Raw genomic sequence first — 20,281 nt, forward strand, 5'->3', positions numbered from 1 at the left:
CAGGCTCCCCAGTCAGCTCAGAAGCCCTACACGGGGCTCGATCACACGAACCATGAGATCACGACCTGGGCCAAAATCAAGAGTCCTTTGCTCAACCGACTTAGCCACCCAGCCCCGCCCCCCGCACCCCTCCCCCCGCACCCCCGAAAGTTAATTTTTAAACATTCACGGAGCACACCAATATCAGAAACTCCGTTTGTTCATCTGGAAAATGAGAACCTAATATATTTTGTACCTATATTTTTGTGCGGGTAAAATGAGACCACGGGGGTGAGTGCAGCTTGTAAATTACATGCCCCTGCACAAATATTATCGCCGATTCTCTCACTGGTGGGTGTTGTTTTCTAACCATGCAGGGCCTGGCGTAGCCTTACGCAGGCAGCAAACCCTGCGGACCTCGTAATGTTTATTCAGTGCTCATCGCAGGTATTCTGCCGATTTTCCCTTTACCGCGGCACCCTGTGCGTGCCCAACCGGGAGGTGGTTCTGAGGGATTTCTGGTGTTGGAATGGCTGCTGCACTTTGGTCAGTCATGCAGAAATCAAGGTTTCATTTGGTTCCAGGGACAGCGAAGCCGCAGAGAGAGTTCTGCGGGCTCTTTCCGGCCAACAGCGCTCAATCGCTCTGAGAAGTATGCGGCCCGAGTCACTTTCGGTGTGTGGAAAATGTGGGTGATCCCCTGCGGGTTTCCCATTTGGGGAATTTCCGCCCTGACAACTGCTTCGGGGCTGCTGCGGAGACCAGGTGCTTGGAGCAGTCAGGCAGCAGCAGGTAGAGGAAAGGAGGCGGTCAGTGTTCTCAGCTCAGCCCAAAAAGACTGGAGGCTCATATCTATGTATTAGTGGATCAAGGATTAGGAAGACAGCAGGTTTCTCGGTGCCTGCCCTAGGCTTCCTGTGGGCCGCCCGCCCTGCTGTGTCAGTTGGCGGCCTTCTCTGACACTTCAAGACTTCTTGGTCTTTCTGAGGTTTTCTGGTGTTGGGATAGACACGGCACGGTGGCCGGTCAAATGGCAATCAAGGCTTACTGTGATTCCAGGAACAGTTTTTACCAAATTTTACCGATTGTTGCCAAATTTCTCCTGTACGGCGTTAGGCTAGGAAGCCCAAGCACAGTCTACTCTGGGGCCCACACCCAACCCACCGGGACCTGGTGACACGCTGCCAGACTCCAACATGTTGACCCACATGTAAACCCTTGTTACCCATGTTCTTTACAAAATGAAGACCCAGTAAATAAAGACCCTGTAAAGAAAGACCCACAAAAACCCCCTAGGAAGATCAAAGTAGGGTTCAGGGATGTGCGATGTTAGTCACCTTGCGGTCAGCTTTGTTAAACCATAAGAGCTCACTCAGCGAGGTGTTTTGTACCAACGCGTTCTCGGGGCTCCTCAGGGCCATGTCACTTCCCGTCACTTGCTCCCCAAGTAAGAGGTACATTTATTTGATGAAGTAATCCACATTTGAATGGAAGAGATGTTGATGACATTGCTATGTCCCGTCTTTGGACCTGCCCCAGATGCTCGCTCCCAAGATGGACAGATGTCCCCATATTTTTTTTTACAACTTAACTGTCTCATTGCACCAATCAGTTTGCTATCCTGTGAGGCGGACAGACAACTTCGGCAGCACCCGTCTCCCTACATTTATGTCTAGACTGTGGAAAACAAAATAGATGAGCAATCCGTGAAAATGACTAGTTTACGAAAATACTTGCTTTTAGGAAAGTTGGGGTTATTAACAATGGCACCGGACTGAGAATTAGAAGATCAGGGGAACAAATGCTATTGTCTTTGGCCCTCATGCAGGTTATTTTTTATCTAGGTCCTCAGCACCCTCCTCTCTAAAGTGAAGAGTTTTTTTTTTTTTTTAATTTTTTTTTTCCAACGTTTATTTATTTTTAAGACAGAGAGAGACAGAGCATGAACGGGGGAGGGGCAGAGAGAGAGGGAGACACAGAATCGGAAACAGGCTCCAGGCTCTGAGCCATCAGCCCAGAGCCTGACGTGGGGCTCGAACTCCCGGACCGCGAGATCATGACCTGGCTGAAGTCGGACGCTTAACCGACTGCGCCACCCAGGCGCCCCTTTTTTTTTTTTTTTTTTTTATAAAGTGAAGAGTTTTGATGACCCTAAGTTGCTTTCTCTCTCCTAAGTATTCTCTAACGCCAAGTTTATGCAAATTTCCTTGGCCTTTGGCCAGATTTTGACCGCAGAGGCCAGAAGAAGGGAACGAATTCTGAGACAGCAGTTGTTTTTGAACAACTGTCCAGTAAAACCTTTACATGTCCAGTAAAACCTTTCAAAAAACGAAGAGTCCCCAAATTAAGCTACCTTCAGAAACCCTCCTGTTAAATTTAATATCATCCTCTGTCCTTTCTGCCTTCCTATCTGACTCTATCACCTCCCCGCCAACCAGAAAGAAAAGAAAAGAAAAAAAAAGAAAAGAAAAGAAAAGAGAAGTATCTCATGTTTTCTTCCTCTTTTGTTCTTAAAAAATGGCCTGTGATCACTTCCTCTTCTCCCTTGGCTGGATCATGTCACCTGCACAATGAAGAACAGAGAGAGAGAGAGAGGTCAGACTTCAGGGTTTCCCTAATGGGTATTCTTGTGTGACTAGACATTCACTGTGCCTTGGGCCAGTGGAAGATCAAGGGGAATTATCCCAAGGCAAGTGGATGCACTTTACGAAGTTCTGAAAACCTACCACCTCTCCAGAGAGGGCAAGAAGTGACTCTGTTGTCCCCGTTTGGTGCTTGGCTCACAGCTAGCCTGTTGACCAATGGTTCCATTTGCCTTCAAGGCTTCTGCACGTCTAATGTGCACCGACTGATGTCGCTTTTGGTCAAGTCTTTACAGGCGGCACACCACCCATCGACTAACTCGGAGATTGTTGCAAACGGAGATGAAGAGACGTCAAATTAGAGGAGAAATAGATGAGTGGCTATTCACCTATTTAGGGTTCATTCCGCAACCTCTCATCGAATCACCTTATCAGAACGGAAAAGTACTGGCATATTAGATTCTAGTAAGCTCTTGAGAGGGGCATTCTTCTACTGAAATTATAGCATTAGAGTTCTAGAATCACTTCCGTTCAGCCAGGTTGGTACCTCTGTCTTTATTGATCATACATCTTCACACAAGCTCTGAAATGTCTAACACCTCACGAATGCATTATCCTTTCCACCCGTTGCCAAATGTTAACAATCCTACTTTGAAAACTTTTCTCAAGTCAGCCTCTCCTTGCCCATTCCAGAGCCCTGTTAGTTCTGGCTTTGTGCCACAGCGACCTCATGCCCCTAGTTTCACGCTTCACCCTTCAGATTCTGCCCCCTCCATCAATTATATCCTTAAATATCTTCTACTAATTTTATTTTGCTAGAAGTCCCCTTCTCGGGGGCTGTAGTGACTGATGACCTGAAATCCCCCTTATCACACTGATTTTCTAGGACAGCAGACTCCTAATCACACAGCCTTTGGGGCCATCCTGCATTCATGTCTCTCAACACTTAAGGACAGTCCTCTCTCTTATTCTTCTACTCATCAATCCAGATACCCTCAGTCACTCCAGAGAAGCCTTCCTAATGTACCCAGCTTTACAGGCTTCGTGTCATTTTCATTTATGATCTCACTTATTTTTCATTTTCCATGTAGATCCTCTCCTCCCCAGGTCTCTGACTACAAACAAAGGACCTCCTCTTTTCGGAAGCATACCCATTTTGTCTGTAATGAATCCTTTTTCAGCTAAATGACACATTAATTCCTTCCTGTTCAAGATCTTGGGCAACATAAGCTTCTCACCTTGGTTCCCCCTCCCCCCCGCAGTCCCTTTGAAGGTTCCTAAAACTCCCTTTATCCATGCTGTTTACCAACCCCCCAGCCCCTCAAGTGTAACTGTAACCATAACCATACTTCTGCAACCCCAGTTGCCAATGATTGGAGAGTCCTTCTCCATTTAAGAAACACGACAGAAACTGAAGACTTCGAAAGAGCCCAGGAGCGGAAGTGGTGGCAGGAAGTTCCTTTGTGGGAGGAGCGCAGGTGGCTCTTTCTCCTGGATCAGAATCTCTCACGTCTAACACTAAACAGCTAGACGGAGCACTGAGACATTTCCACATACCCACAAACACATTAGAGAAGGCATCGAGTATGTCTCTGTGTGGACTTCCAACAATCATTTCTTCTGTAGTGACCTCCGTGGTGTGAACATCACAGAAGCCATATTTTTTTTTTTGTTTCTGGCAGGTAGGGGTGGGTCCTCAGTCCCGAATTCTCACGGAACTGAGAGGTCTCTAGGCTTCTTTGAATGCTCAGAATTGGTCTCTGACCACGATTCCACAGCACATGGCTGGAGATAAAGGAACCGTTGACTTAGTAACGGATAGCATTACCTTACGCAAAGTTCACAACAAGGACTCCAAATTCTGACCGGGAAACCGTGTTTGTTATCGCTCTTTTCTTCGTGGCAGGACGGTTCTTCCTGTGGGATGCCCACTAGGAGTTGGCAGGGAGTTAGGGAGCTACGTCCACCCCTACCTCATGTTAGTCCTTTCTTAATCTTCTGTTAGATAGTACCAAGGAGTAGAGACATTTTAGGCCAAGCATTTAACGTTTGTCTTGTGCAAGATCCAAACGTTTTCTGCCGTCATGGCAAAAAAAAAAAAAAAAAAAAAAAACCATTCTTTTAACCAACATCACTATGGATACCGTATGTAATTATATTCCTTATTATTCCAATAGTCAGAAAACAGAGTAAGGAAAAACATTATATTCACAAAGATTTACACCTATGTATCTACAATCACAAAAGCTACTGCTGCTAGACTTTGAACTGAAAACTTGAAGAATATTTGCCTAGTTTATGCGGGTTGGCTTGGAAAAGGGTGAGAAGGCAGATGGTTGGGGAGATCGGAGGTGTTAGAAGAATGAGGTTTGCACATGAATGAGTAAAAGTTTCAGTGCAGACGTAGCAGGAAGGCGATGGATTCGAGGTTCTGGCTGGAGAAACCCTCGTGAGGAAAGAGGCAGTGAAAGGAGGAGAAGCAGTAATCCAGTTTGGACTCTGTTTGAGCTGAGGGAGATGAAATCGGGGCGAGAAAGGCAAAAGGGAGACGCAATTTTGTTGACTGAATGCTGCCCCTGTGAGACCACGCTTTAGAAATACATACGGACTGGGGCGCCTGAGTGGCTCAGTTAAGCCTCTGACTTTGGCTCAGGTCATGATCTTAATGCTCGCAAGTTCGAGCCCCACGCTGGGCTCTGGGCTGACGGCTCAGAGCCTGGAGCCTGCTTTGGAGTCTGTGCCTCCCTGTTTCTCTTCTCCTCCCCCCGCTTGTGCTCTGTCTCACTCTCTTGAAAATGAACAAACATTTAAAAAAATAAAAAGAAATGTATATGGAGTCATCTGATAAGATTCTTTTGTGAGGAAATGATCAGGGGCAATATGCAAGATAGAAAAAAATCGCAAAGCAAATATCTTCATGTATAAAACTAAAGAGGTAGACTAGATGGCCTCTAAGCAGCTTCAACAATGAAATCTCCCTTTTAAAATAGCTGGTCTACGGGGGCCCGTGGGCAGCTCAGTCGGTGAAGTGCTGGGCTCTTGATTTCAGCTCAGGTCACTACCCCAGGCTCATGGTATCACCCTGAGTCGGGCTCTGTGCTGAGTGTGGAGTCTCTCTCTCTCTCTCTCTCCCCCTCTCCCGCCCCTAGTCTCATTCACTCTTTCCCTCCAAATAAGTAAATAAACACTAAAAAAAAAAGATCCTGTCTACAGAAAATAGTATTAAAGGAAGGCCTTAACGTTATTCTGTCCTAGCCATAGACAAAGTCACTTGGTTAGACTAGAATTTTCAGTTTATAAACTCTCCTTAGGAAGAAGAGGATTTGTGGTCTCAGGCCCTGACAAAGGATAGTCTGATTCAGGGCACAAGTCTCTCAGGAATGTAAGAAGAGGGGTCAGGGGCCAGAGATAAGCTGATTACCTCTCTGGCCACAGCTACATATGAGAGGCTTTGCCATGATGTCCTGGAGGCACTTAGCTCCTTCCTGTGCCTGACCTGTCTTGGGGGTTGTGTTTCTCTTCCTGAGGAAGAGACCTGCATCTGGACGTCAGCATTCTTGTGTCTTATCAAGGCGAAAACAAGAAAAGAAAGAAAATTCAGTACTTAAATGGCAGACAAGGAAGCTTGAACCGGAATCCCTTGACAGTCCCTTTCTCCAAATCAGGGTGGAAAGAGTATGTCTGGGGCCTCCCTAGGTGCTCAGACATGGCGGCCCAAGCTTACACCAATCTGCCAGAGGCTGTTTCACCCTGCCTGATTCTACTGTCGTTTGAAATGTATGTTCCATCTCACTCGGCCCGAAAAGTAGAAATCGAATCTTTCCTGGTGGACGTCTGGTCCCCCCAAAGTGACCCAGTGCTGGTCCAGTCCTCTGTCCTGTAACACATGACAGCTAGCACAAGAAGGGGGGTGAGATGGCGACAGGTCAGGCAGGGTGGCCCTCTGGCACCGCCTGAGAGCTCTTCGGGCCACAGCATCCCCTTGGAGACCAGCAAGACCTTCCTGAGGGCCTGATAGCATTTGTCTCCCTGCACACAGGGCCGGTCCCGTGAGTCTGCGTGCTCCTGGGGGACATCATGTACTATCCCGGTTTACATGTGATCACCGGCATCACCTTTTCCTACGGCCCTTCTCACTCCTCCCTGCTGTCACCCGCCAACGTGACACGCGAGGAGGTAGGAAGAGGGTAGGCGTTCAGCCACTGTGGCCGTCACTGCAACAGGCCAGCAGCATCAGTATCTTTCTTTGGGTGTAGGCATCGGAAGGCCAGAATGCCCTGCCATACCTCAAATCTGCTGAATCTACTGCATTTTAACAAGAGCCTCGTGTTAGCGAGAGCGGGAGGCTCACGCAAGTCTGGGAAGTGCTGCTCTGAGACGGTGGCTCCGGATGTTGCCTGCAAACCACAGTAACTGGAAAGCTTTGAAAACTATCGATGCCAAGGACCCACCACCAGAGACAGCGGTGTCATTGGTCTGGGGTGGACCCGAGGATCAGTGTTTCTCAAACGCCCCCAGTGATTTAGCAACAGCGATTTTACAATGTGGCGAGGAGATCAAGGACCGTTGCTAGAGAGTTCCTCGCATGGTCGGTGGGTCCTCACTGGTATTTTCTTGACCGCTTGGTGCTTGGCTGATAACTCCTGTGTCTCAGGATTTCCGAACCGGGGATTCTTGATTAATTCCGGCCTCGGTTAGCCTGACCTCCTCCATCACTCTAGCTTTGGAAGAATTGTTTCACCTCTGTCGATTTGCCCGCAGCTGTGTGATTGTTGCTTTTCAAGGGCCTTCGGCTGGGGAAACTGGTCATTGATGCGTAAAACTGAGGGAGAGGATGGGAACGCCCGCATAGAAAAGGTGACTGGGTTCTGAGGAGGGAGAATGACGTTAACGGCAATGGTCATGGGTTCTATGTGCCAGGCCCTGCTCTAGTCACTTGACACTTCTCCCATCATTTACGGTTTTCCGGGATGTTAGGAGGAGGCTACTAGGATTGTCTCTGTGATGCGCAAGGAAAACGGGAACACTACTGTGAAGGCACTATTCAGTGCCTTGCCCGGTGTCACAGGCCTACCAGGAGTAGGACCAAGGTAGGAACCCGGGCAGTCTGGCACAGAGTTTTTCCCCTAACCACCACCTCCCCTTGCGTCACCGAAGCACTCCTTAGAGTTTTGCTCTCATCCAAGGAAGCTCAGGTGTGAACAGGTGACAAAATCGAGGGAGCCCTGGATTTGGACCGAGGAGGTGGCTGCCTTCGTCTCTCCTTGGATCCAGAACAGAAGGTTCGGAGAGGACCCAGAGGTAGAAGAACCACACGGTTGATCGTCCAAGCCTCGACAAGGCTAAGCTACATGCACACTGGCGTGGCAGGCATTGACCAGGACTGTCCGAGGCAAACTGGCGTGAGGTCCCGTCACTGAGTCGTTGAAGGGTACTGACACAGCTTACTTACGTGGCCCGTTTGTGGCTTGGTGGGGGACGTAGCCTAGTTTCCTGATTTCTAGCCCAGGGCTCTACCCCCCGCTTTGCACCGCCTGCCATAACGTGCATCTCTTTTCAACAGCTCCCCAGCCAGGATTCCATAGCGTCACTGCCTCTACTCCTTAAACTCTCCGTCCAGTGCTTTAATCTCCAACCATCAGAGTCACTCCTTGACCACTATATCCAGAATCCTTGTGCACAAAATCCCATTAAATGCCTAGACAGAAGAACCGTCAGATATCTTTTGTCTGCATTGATTCATCCATGGGATAAGCTAATGGAAAGGGGAGATTCAAAGATGGAAAAGACATACCCTAACCCTTATAGAACTCAGGGTCTAGGGTGAAAACAAATCTCTGTGCACACCAGAGAAGGCTTCCTGGAAGGGGTGAGTTGATATGATTCAGTGGGTGCGAGACAGGCAAAGACTGGGGAATGTGAGAGACTGAAGCCCAGGATGGTGAGGAACAGCATCAATGTGTAAAGAAAACAAGCAATTTGGGGGTGCTGGGGAACACATTTAGAAAAAGCAGAGGAGAAGCCAAGGCAGGGATTGGTTCACAGAGACCCTCACATGTCATCCCAAGAACTTGGATTTTCATCTGTAAATTGGGGAAGGCTTAAAGTGTTTTAAGGAGACTAAGACGTGAGAAAGTGTGTTCACGTAGATAGTTCTGTTTACTTTTAGGCAATTTAAAAGTGTTCACTGCCATTGGAATGTTAAGTGATCTAATTTCTCCCTCTCTTTTAAATTTTTAAAAATGTTTATTTTTTTAAAAGAGAGAGAGAGCGCAAGCAAGCCAGGGAGGGGCAGAGAAACAGGGAGAGAGAAATCCCAAGTAGGCTCCTCGCTGTCAGCGCAGAGCCTGACGCGGGGCTCGAACTCACGAACTGTGAGATCATGCTCCGAGCGGAAGCCAAGAGTCGGAAGCTTAACCCACTGAGCCACCCAGGCGCCCCTCTAATTTCTCTTTTAATTCTTATTAGACCATTTGTAATTATGATCTGTTTAGAATTTAACCCATTTATGATCTTATTCTGATGCTATATAGGACTTTTGACCCAGTCTATTCTTTAAGGAGACTCTAGATTTCTTAAAATCTAGAGAGAGGAGAGGGATGCGTGGCCACCCACAGTAATCTCTATCACTCACATGAACATTCCCATGTGTGCATGTGAGGGTCCACGTGTTGACCCTAGCCTAGTTACTCATTGGGACCTAACTGTAGTGAAAAATTAGATGTAGTTCTTAACCAACGAAGCTTATTTAAACGCACTTTGTGTTGTGGGGCACTTGGGTGGCTCAGTCGGTTAGGCGTGACTCTTGGTTTGGGCTCAGGTCAGGATCTCACGGTTTTGTAGGTTCAAGCCCTGTGTCAGTCTCCTTGCTGACAGTGCAGAACCTGCTTAGAATTCTCTCTCTCTCTCTCTCTCTGCCCCTCCCCCACTCATACTATCTCTGTCTCTCTCAAAATAAATGAACGTAAAAAAAAAAAAAAGAGCTTTGTGTTGAACATAGTGATCTCAATACTACTAAATTTGGTGAAAAAATTTTTAATTCAGCGGATATTTAAAAGCCACTGTAGAATAAGAACTTAAAAATTCATCATTATTGAATTCAATACAGTTGTTTTAAAAAGTTAACGTTCTCTAAGCCCTGAGTAATCATATTTTTCTCTGCACGTCTTGTTTCTGTCACATTTCAAATGGATTAGGTTCTTTTTTTCTTTCTTCATATATATATATATATATATATATATTTAGGGAAGACATCAAAAATCCTTACCAAGAACTTCAAGTTGCCAAACCAGTTAGAATTAGATGTCAACACATCTGAAATGTCAACAAATTCCCCGCCCCCCCCCCCCCCGGATAATTTCCTGCGATTTGGAATGCTGATTTTGGGAATAAATAAACCCAACATGAATGAACTGGTTTTTAAGCGTTTGCTTTCAAGGATATTGCCTTTCAGATTTCCCCAACCAGTTAAATTCTCCAAGAGGAGAAAACAAGTGAAAAAGCCAAGTTGCCTGCTTATTTCTCTAGGGTCTCATTCTCCTCTCAGAAATATACACTCTTGTACTGAAGCTTCTGAAACTGTCATGTTGTTTTTCTTTTCTTTTTCTTTTTTTTTTTTTTTCTTTTTTGCATACACGGGCTTATGTTTTCACACCAGTTCATAGATTGGGCGGAAGAAGCCACTTCTGCCATTTCTATTTTGATAGAACAGAATGGCATGTGGGCGAGTGATGTGGGGGACTGTATGTGACTCTTGTCTTCCTTATATACAAAATCAGGGGAGAGTTCCTGTACTTCCCTTTGGGTAGGGAAAAAAAATCATGATTATTTTGCAGCCTGACTTTTTGATAGTTACTTCTCCAACAAAATAATATTCTGGGGGTCGGGGCAGCGGGGGGAGCAAGGAATCAAAGAAAATCTATTTTAAAGTCAGCTAAGTTTTTTTGTTTGTTTGTTTGTTTAATGAAGAAGCAATATGGTTCCAACCACCTAGAATTGGGAAGCTTAGCTTGCTGACCTATTCACTTGGCCTAAGACCCTGTATAAATGACAATTCCCATCTCAAGTACAGGGGGTGATTTCATCTGGTAAATGTTGTGCTAAGGGTTGAGAAGCAGCCGAATGGGAGAGGGATGGGAGGCCATCTGGGAAGGCGCTACTGAGGGTGAGAACTAAGAGGTCATCTGGACCCACACCCTTCAAGAAGAAAACCTTGACATTTAACAGATTGGATCACTCAGTCCCTCACTTAAGGGAGGAAGACTCTGAGTTCATTTTTTCACGCGGGGATAGTGACACCTTGCTCTTGCTCTGGGTCCTGAACTCTCTAAATAAGATTATTTTTAGCCTTAAAGTTAAAGGAGGTGCTGTGTGTGTGTGGTGGTGGGGGGGGGCAGGGAAAGAATGTGATGGGGTCCTTTAAGAAAATGCAAACTTCTTCCAGGCTTTCCCTTTGCCTGCTTTGGTAGGACCTGAGTCCTCTGGACAGAGCCATCAAGGACCGCTTCCTTCTGCTTTGGACTAGATTCTCCCTCTGTTTTCAGGAGGAGTGGAGAGAGTGTAAGGAAGACGTGTCTCTGCAGGTAAAAGAGAAATAAACTGACCCCATTTCCAGTGGTTGAGCTTCTCTCCAAGTAGATAAATGCTGGCGGTAAAGATGTAGCTGAGGGAGAAGAAGGCTGTCAGCCCCACCGGGCTGAGTCTGGCGAACAAAGGATACACCCACGTACCGGTCTCAGAGTAGATCCATAGGACCCTGCAGATAATGACAAATCACAATAATTAGGACGATGGGGGGTGGCGTGGTGGTAAAGCCATTTTATCCTCAAGATCAATGGGGTTCTGGAGCCCAGGCAGATGAAAAGAAGCCATGGGGATCATTTGTCAACAGCTGAGGTGTTCCACAAACCTACAGAAGTGATTCTTTTCTGGATAAATAGGCTTGATTCAAAGAGACATCCTATTTCATAAGGTGTGCTGGGCTCTTCTACCTAATCCATTAAAATTCAATGCTGGTGAAAGAATATGGGAGAACATCAAACACATCATCAGCCGAAGAGAGTATGTGAGGACGCGAATTATTCTTTTCCCTGAGAGGTAGGGCCTGCCGAGACATTGAACTTGCTGAGATGGCATCATTTTCTGGCTCTCAGCCAGACAAGTGGGGTTTGCGTTTCTGTACCTAAGAGTCAGGTGTAGCCCTGAGTCTCTTAGGGTAGGAGGGACAGAGATGGAACATCATCGCTCTATTGCAATAAGCCTTTTAGAGGTAGGAGAGGTTTCGTTGTTGGCCCCGATTTTCAGCTCATGAATCTTAACCATGGATACAGTGTTCAGTAGGAAAGGATGGATTTACAGGAGGTTCGGATCCTGCTCACGTGAGGATAAAATAGAAGTCACTTCTGTAAGCCAAGAGAAGGAAAAGAAATGCTAGGAGAGGAGCCACGATATCTAAGAGAAGCCTGCAAAGGCAGCATGCTGGAAACCAACTGCGTCGCACGATGCCAAAATCTGAAATAACTTTTAAAATTAAACATGGGGAAGATGATGTATCTAGCAGAGTTTATAATTGGTGAAGCGGACAGAGTCTGAAACCAGCCTTCTGTGATTCAAAGTCTAGTTCTGACACCTATTACCTCTCTTACCTTTAGCTGTTTATCGAACCCCCTCTGCCTCCTGCCCTCATGTGAAACGTGAGGGGTGCAAACAGCGTCCATATTATAAAGCTGTCATCAAGATTAAGGGAGTTAACCCATGTACAATAAAATAGTGTCTGGCCCACGGTGATCATTTAATAAGAGTTTTAAAGCTTTCCTCTCCTTAGGGATGGCACAGAGGGGTCTTAGCAACCTTTCTTTGAGGTTCCCTGTCTCCAGTAACAATTAGGATAGACCGGGTCATGCTTCAGAAACAACAGGCGAATTTTGATGCCCTAGGTTATCAGTTCAGAGGGAAGAATAAAATTCTGAGCTTAATTAAACTTTCAGAAACCCAAGTGTACTCTGGGTTGTTTAAAATGCTTTAGATTTTTCAAATGCTTACGGAAGAGACAAGGACTAAAATCAGCGTCAGGACTGGGGTGAGGCAAGGGAGGCACCTATGGTATGAAATTCAAGGGGCCATCTCTGTACATCCTGAACACAATCAATATGGCGAAAAGGAAGCCTATGGAATGGGAAACGATATTTTCAAATCACGTATCTGCTAGAGGATTAATATCCATGATATACAAAGTACTCCTACAACTCAACAACAGCAACAAAACACCCCAAACAACCCCATTAAAAATGGGCAAAAGGATAAATGGACCTTTTTCCAAAGAAGAAACACAAATGGCCAACAAACACATGAAACGGTACTCAGCACGTCATCAGCCAAAGAGACTGCTGTGGAAAACAGTGTGGCAGTTACTCAAACAGGTAAATATAGGATTATCATATGATCTGGCAATGCCACTTCCTGGTACCTACCCCCAAAAAATCGAAAGCAAGGACTCAAAGACACATTTGTATACCTGTGTTCATAGCAGTATTATTTTCTTTTTCTTTTTTTTTTTAACGTTTATTTATTTTTGAGACAGAGAGACAGAGCATGAAAGGGGGAGGGTCAGAGAGAGAGGGAGACACAGAATCGGAAGCAGGCTCCAGGCTCCGAGCCATCAGCCCAGAGCCCGACGCGGGGCTTGAACTCACGGACCGCGAGATCGTGACCTGAGCTGAAGTCGGACGCCCAACCGACTGAGCCACCCAGGCGCCCCAGCAGTATTATTTTCAAGAGCTAAAACATGGAAGCATCCAAGTGTCCATCTATGAATGAAGAGATAAGTAAAACGTGGCATAGACGCACAGTGGAATATTATTAACCCTTAAAAAAGGAAGGAAATTCTGACACGTGGTACATCATGAACGAACCTCGAGGATACAAACCAGTCCCAGAGAATACCTACTATACGATCAAATCCATAGGGACAGAAAGCAAAACGGTGGCTGTCAGGGCTTGTGGGAAGGAGGGAATGGGGGATTACTGTTTCATGGGTACAGATTTTCAGTTTGGGAAGAAAAAGGTCCTAGAGACGGATGTTGGTGATGGCTGCACAACATTGTAACTATTTGATGCCACGGAGTTTAAAAATAATGAACATGGTAAATTTTTGTTATGTGTATTTTACCAGAATAAAAACAATTCAAGGAAGCATCTGTCTTAGGGTAGTAGAAATCAATCTAGGGCTGGCCCTGGGTGCCTAGTCCTGGCCATGCTCGTACCACTCTGCTGTCCCAAACTCATCTAGATGCTTCTTTTACGTAATTAAAACTTTACTAGATACAAAACAAACAATATTATTGTTTGGGAGGAAAACATTTCCTCCACCTTTCACGGTTGTTTTGGCTGGTCTAAGAATTATATTGACTCGTGACAAACAGGAGAATACCAAATTTAATTTTGTATGTATGGGGGCTCCACAAGAATATGGGGCCCATATGCAGTCAGACAATGGAAACTTACATGTCATTTGAAACCAAGGGATAGGGGAGGGTGTTCTGGGTCTTCAAAGGGAAGGAAGACAACTCACAGGAAGATGAGAGAGAGTAGAGGTTTGTTAACTGAATGTTTGCTGGGCCATACACAAGGAGGGCATAAACAGACTTTGCTAGGGTCCTCCCTGTCCCCCTCACCTAGTTCATATTACACTACGCTTATCTATGGGGACAGCTCCCTTCCCAGAGCAGACCCTCCATTTAAATTCTTTTAGGCAGTTGGGTGAAGGTCAAAGTTTCTTCCTCAACCTTCTGCTTCTTAAAACTAATCAACATAAAATAGTCCTCATGCCCGGGTGCCTGGGTGACTCAGTCAGTTAAACATCCAACTCTTGATTTCGATTCAGATCATGATCTCATGGTTCGTGAGTACAAGCCACTCATCGGGCTCTGTGCTCACAGGATGGAGACTGCTTGGGGTTCTCTCTCCTCTCTCTCTCTCTTCCCCTCTCCCATTCTCAAAATAAATGAATAACAAAATTTTTAAAAAATGAAAACAGTCCTCATGCCTAAGAGACGTTGTGGGTTTCGTTCCCCCACGTTGTCATTATTATCAATATTGGGATTCTGTGAGATGTGCGTCCCATGGGCATGTGCATTAGAAGGATATCTACAGCACTTCTTTCTTACATGGCTGCTTCTCATGACAGACCAGAGAAGGTATAAAGGACAGAAAGTAAACCCCCAAGGAGCTAGGGCTGGAATTTGGGGTCAACAGGGAGAGCTGAATGCACTCCAAACAGATTGTTTTAATTAGTTCACTTTGTTTACTTTATACACCAGAAATTAGGGCTTCCTAGTTTCCATGCACATTTATGTAAGATAGTCTGTGAATAAGGACATTCCCCTGGAGGCCTGGAAAGTTTCTCTTTATTTACTTCATTTTTGTTTCCTTCAGCATAAGGTTCCATAAAGGAAAGTTCCTGAGGTAAGTTAATGAAGTCTGTAGTTTCACAGAGAAAGCGCAAAGAAAGTTAGAAGTGTATTGACTGTCAGCGGAAAAGTAATGAAAATACAAATACAACAGCACGTAGAAGTGCAGTTATTTAATGAAGGGCAGTCAGAGAAAGAGAGACAGAGAGAGAGGAGAAGGAGAAGGAGGGGGAAGGAAGGAAGGAAGGAAGGAAGGAAGGAAGGAAGGAAGATGGAGGCCAAAATGGAATTCATCAATGTCTTCTTAGTCAATGTCAGCTCTTTCCCAGCCCCCATGTAAGATGCCACGAAACCACATCTAATTGTTTATCTATTGCACTCATTTCCTAATCTTGGTCCAGGCTCCTTCATCCAGAAGGGTTTCTGTAATTGTCTGCTTGCTGGGCTTTCTCGGACCCTTCAATCCACTTTCCTTACCACAAGCTACTAGCGATCCGTTAATCTTTCCAAAAGAGAAATCTGTTCAGGGCACTCCCCTGCCTCCAGTGGACCCCACCAATGCTTTAGGAACATACCCAAGCTCCTTTACCCAGCCTACCTGGCCTTGTCCTGCCCACCTGTCCACCTTCAGATCTAGAACCCATCCATATTAGACGCTTTTCTGTTTCTTAAATAAACCAGGCACTGCAGCTCTGGGCTTTCACTCATGCTGTTGTCTCTGCCTGGAACACCTGTGACCTTTCTGTTTCCTAGGACACACTTCTCCTCGCTCTGTGCCTGGCTGAACCATACTCACACTTCAAGTTTCAGCTTGTAAGAAAATTTCTCTAGAAAAGATTTCCCGAAGATCCCATAACACCCATTCAGTTAGGGTCTTACGCCAGATACTTCCTTTACCACGAACTTACCCTTGTTGTTTATTTGATTGTCTTTCTCAACCTGGAATGGGACAAGGATTATATCTATCATGTACGTCTGTTTCCCAAGTGCTGGGAACATGGCAAGTTCTTTATATTTTTAAGCAAATGACTCTTTGGGGTGTTTCTACTAGCACCTATAGTTCCCTCTTTATATATATATATATATATATATATATATATATATACAAACACACACACATATATAACATATATATATAACATATATATATAACATATATATATAACATATATATAATATATATATATAACATATATATATAACATATATATATATTAATGTTTATTTTTGAGACACAGAGAGAGCATGAGCAGGGGAGGGGCAGAGAAAGAAGGAGACACAGAATCCAAAGTAGGCTCTAGGCTCTGAGCTGTCAGCACAGAGCCCGACGCGGGCTCGAAATCACAGACTGTGAGATCATGACCTGAGCCGAAGTTGGATGCCCAACCGACTGAACCACCCAGGTACCCCAGCACCTATGGTTCTCTAACCGCTGTTCACTGCAGCTTCTGCAGACAGCTCTCAGCTGCGTGACCCATCAAGAACATCACAGCCTCTAAAACCAGGGAGGGGCGCCTGGGTGGCTCAGTCGGTTAAGCGGCCGACTTCGGCTCAGGTCATGATCTCGCGGTCCGTGAGTTTGAGCCCCGTGTCGGGCTCTGTGCTGACAGCTGGGAGCCTGGAGCCTGCTTCTGATTCTGTGTCTCCCTCTCTCTCTGCCCCTCCCCCATTTGCACTCTGTCTCTCTCTGCTTTTCAAAAATGAATAAATGTTAAAAAAATTAAAAAAAATAATAAAACCAGGGAGATGTACCCTTGGCCTTCCAGGCTTTAGTTAATTGATTGCTCACTTTATTAATACTTTGAAGAGGCCAATAATTCTGACCCTCAGTTCAGAGAACAATACTCTATGTCCTTCTAGAGCTGTCTGCTGAGTGAATCTATATGAGTCAGGCTGGGCAGGCACAGACTGGCAGCCAAAAATTAATCTTTTATAGTTTTCTTATCCTAGATATTACAGCATCCGATGGTTCTCATAAAATTCATATTTTCTGTGTCTTATCGGTACACAAACAGTGGAAGTCTGTGGGTTAGGGACTAGTGGATAAAAAGGGGTTTTGTGGGCTTTACACATATACTTGCTTTTTTTTATTTTTTATTTTTTTGAGGGAGAGCGAGCACAAGTGGGGGAGGGGCAGAGAGAGAGAGGGGGAGAGAGAGAATCCTAAGCAGGTTCCACACTGCCAGTGCACAGCCTGATGTGGGGCTCGAACTCACAAACTATGAGATCATGACCTGAGCTGAAGCGGGATGCTTTACCAGCTGAGCCATCTAGGCTCTTGTATGCATATACTTCGTAAAGCATGAACACTCATGCTGTATCAGTAGAATAATAGAATTAAAGGGCCCTCTGGCCCCATATTTTCATGCTGACTTCCTACAAAAGCATGCAAGATGGTCACAGTTGCACCTGAGACCAGAAGGCAAGCACAACCTGAATTCACATTTTGTCAACAAATTCAACAAATTAGCAGAAGACTTCCTACCGTGAAAATGTCCTTGAGAACAACTGGGACCTGGTGATTCTTTAAGGTGGGGACAGAGCCTATTGCTGCCTTTGCAATGCAGCCCCGTGTCACCCTTCTGTTCACCTGCCTTCCCAGGCTCCCAAACACAAACAATGGAAGGTCGAAGATACCTGCCAGCTCTGGCTTTTTAATAGTAACTTGTGAATTTCTACCACTGTCTTTTTTTTTTTTTAAGTTCATTTATTCATTCTGAGAGAGGGAGAGCGTGAGAGCAGGAGAAGAGCAAAGAGAGAGGAAGAAAGAGAATCCCAAGCAGGTTCTGCATTGTCAGTGCAGAATCCGATGTGGGGTTTGAATTCAGAAACCATGAGATCATGACCTGAGCGGAAATCAAGAGTCAGATGTTTAACTGACTGAGCCATCCAGACGTCTCTTCTACCACTGTCTTAAAAAAATCCATGTTAGGTAAAGAATGTAAGAAAAGAAGAGAAGAGAATGAGGAGAGGAGAGGAAAGAGAAAAGAAAAGAAAAGATAAAAGAAAAGGAAAAGAAAAGAAAAGAAAGGAAAGGAAAGGAAAGGAAAAGGAAAACAAAGAAAGGAAAGGAAAAGATAAAAGAAAAGAAAAGGAAAAGAAAAGCAAAGGAAAGGAAAGGAAAAGAAAAGAAAAGACAAGGAAAAGAAAAGAGAAAAGAAAAGGAAAGGAAAAGAAAAGAAAGGAAAAGAGAAGGAAAAGAAAAGAAAAGGAAAAGAAAAAAGAAAAGGAAAGGAAAAGAAAAGAAAAGACAAGGAAAAGAAAAGACAAGGAAAAGAAAAGAAAAGGAAAGGAAAGGAAAGGAGAAGAAAAGAGAAAAGAAAAGGAAAGGAAAAGAAAGGAAAAGAAAAGAAAAGACAAGGAAAAGAAAAGGAAAGGAAAGGAAAGGAAAAGAAAAGAAAGGAAAAGAAAAAAGAAAGGAAAGGAAAAGACAAAAGAAAAGGAAAAGAAAAGGAAAGGAAAGGAAAGGAAAAGAAAAGAAAAGAAAGGAAAGGAAAAAAGAAAAGAAAAGAATAAAGAAAAGAAAAAAAGAAAAGGAAAAGAAAAGAAAAAAAAATAAATGGAAAAGAAAAGGAAATTTTAAATGGAGTAGAAAGAAACGGTGAAGCTAGAGGGCTAAATTATTTACCTAGATGTTGAAAAATATCAGCAATAATGAGAGTTGTTTGGGGTGGCCACCTGTTCAAGACAGTTAAAACTGTTGCCCACCCTTGCTATATTGCCCCCTTCTGGGCCGGTGCCTCATCCTCCCTTCAGGGACTGTTGGGCTCTTGTACCTTCTCCATTTTCTACCCTTGGATCATTCTTTGCTACTCTGCTGCCCCATTGTCCTTCCTGCCCCTTAGAGGAGGGCATTGCCCCCCAGCATTTACTTTCCATCTCTCTCTCTCTCTCTCTCTCTCCCCACTCTCAGTCTCTCACTCTTTTTCCAGGAAGCTCATTCTGCCAGGAGGGTTTACTCCCTGGATCTCCACTGTCCCACCTCTCCTGGGAAGGATGTCCAAATGGAAGTTCCTCTAGGCAAGTGGTTCTCAGCCTTGGCTGAAGATGAGAACTGCCATGGGGAGCTTTAAAAATCCCAATGCTCAGGACGCACCCTAAACTAATTAAACCAGAATCTTTTGGAATAGGACACAGATAGGGGGTTTTAAATGGAGTCTTTCACTTACACCCCCAAGCCATTTTGTTTCCCTAACGTTTCTACACATATTAGTGCGACCACCATCTTTCCTGGTCTATCAGCCAAAAACTCATAGAACCGTCCTTGACTTTTTCTTCTCGTTGGCCCATGGCATGCCAATGAAGCCACAAACCTATTCTGTTACTTCCACAATGTGTCTCGGGTGCCCTCCTTCCCGCGTGTACAGGAGTATCACTCTTCAGCATCGTATTACTTCTAATTTTTGAAACAGGCATTTGGGTCGAGCAAGAGCCAAGGTTTGCACGGGAGGGACAAGTGTGGACGACCCTTCCCTCTCCCAGCCCTCCACTTTTACCTGTCTCCAGATTGCTCCCCAGCTGGCCTGGGCTCCAAATGTGGACAACTAGGGGCCTTGTGTTGGCATCTTTATATTTATTTCATATATTAATTTACATGGGGGCAAAGGAGTACCTCTGTGAAAAATGGGACTGGGAGTCTGATCTCAAGATTCAAGGGTGTGAAACTCCGGTGCGTCTAGACAATCCCAGACAAGCGTTGTATTTAAACCCGGGAAAAAGTTAACAGTGGTTCCGGGCAGCGATTTACCATGATGCCTTAGTGGACGTAGACGTTGATCTTGGAACTCAGCTTAGTGCATCGCTCTGGCAGCTTTTAATGTATTCCGGCGCTGAGGTATCTGTATGTGTAAATGTGTGTGCATGGAAATGGATGCCCAGATTTAGAGGATTGTTGTCCCCGAGGGCCCAGGCACCTTTGATGGGGAAGCTCACCTGAGTGAGCCGAGTATAGAAGACAGAAATGATCTCTCTTGCCTCACAGGAGCTGCTATTGAGGACGACTTTACAGACACCTCCCCCGCTGCTGGGTCATAGCTGCGTATGTGTGTGATGCTCGTCCCTGGCAAGACCTTACGCGACAGCAGAGACACCTGCGGCACCTGCAGATTTCTGGTCTACCGAGAGCAAGGTGGCGACCCGCTGCAGGTCAGCTGGGGCTGTCGTAGCGGCCGGTAGTGTTATCCTATGGACACAGGGGACCTGTGGGCGATGACAGTGTGGGTCTCAGCAGACGGGGGGTGGAGTGCAACCTGACTTGGATGCGGAGCCCGGTGGAGATGGGGGGCCCAGGAGGCTAGGTATGCATGACCAGTC

General features: G+C 45.4%; 1 protein-coding gene across 1 annotated transcript in view; it reads right to left on the bottom strand.

Moving 5' to 3' along the window:
* Positions 1-2,092: 2,092 nt before the first annotated feature.
* Positions 2,093-20,281, bottom strand: part of ADTRP (androgen dependent TFPI regulating protein) — a 65,271-nt gene continuing 47,082 nt past the window's right edge. Inside the window, exons 5-6 of the mRNA XM_047102671.1 lie at positions 11,165-11,316; positions 2,093-2,542 (exon numbers count right to left, since the gene is read on the bottom strand). Coding sequence (XP_046958627.1) covers positions 2,508-2,542; positions 11,165-11,316 — 187 coding nt within the window. The 3' untranslated portion in view covers positions 2,093-2,507. The remainder of the gene's footprint in view (positions 2,543-11,164; positions 11,317-20,281) is intronic.

The sequence above is a fragment of the Lynx rufus genome, unplaced genomic scaffold (assembly GCF_022079265.1).
Source record: "Lynx rufus isolate CCGP_SWC_20201006 ecotype Redwood Valley unplaced genomic scaffold, mLynRuf1.p SCAF_6, whole genome shotgun sequence".
NCBI classification, from domain to species: domain Eukaryota; kingdom Metazoa; phylum Chordata; class Mammalia; order Carnivora; family Felidae; genus Lynx; species Lynx rufus.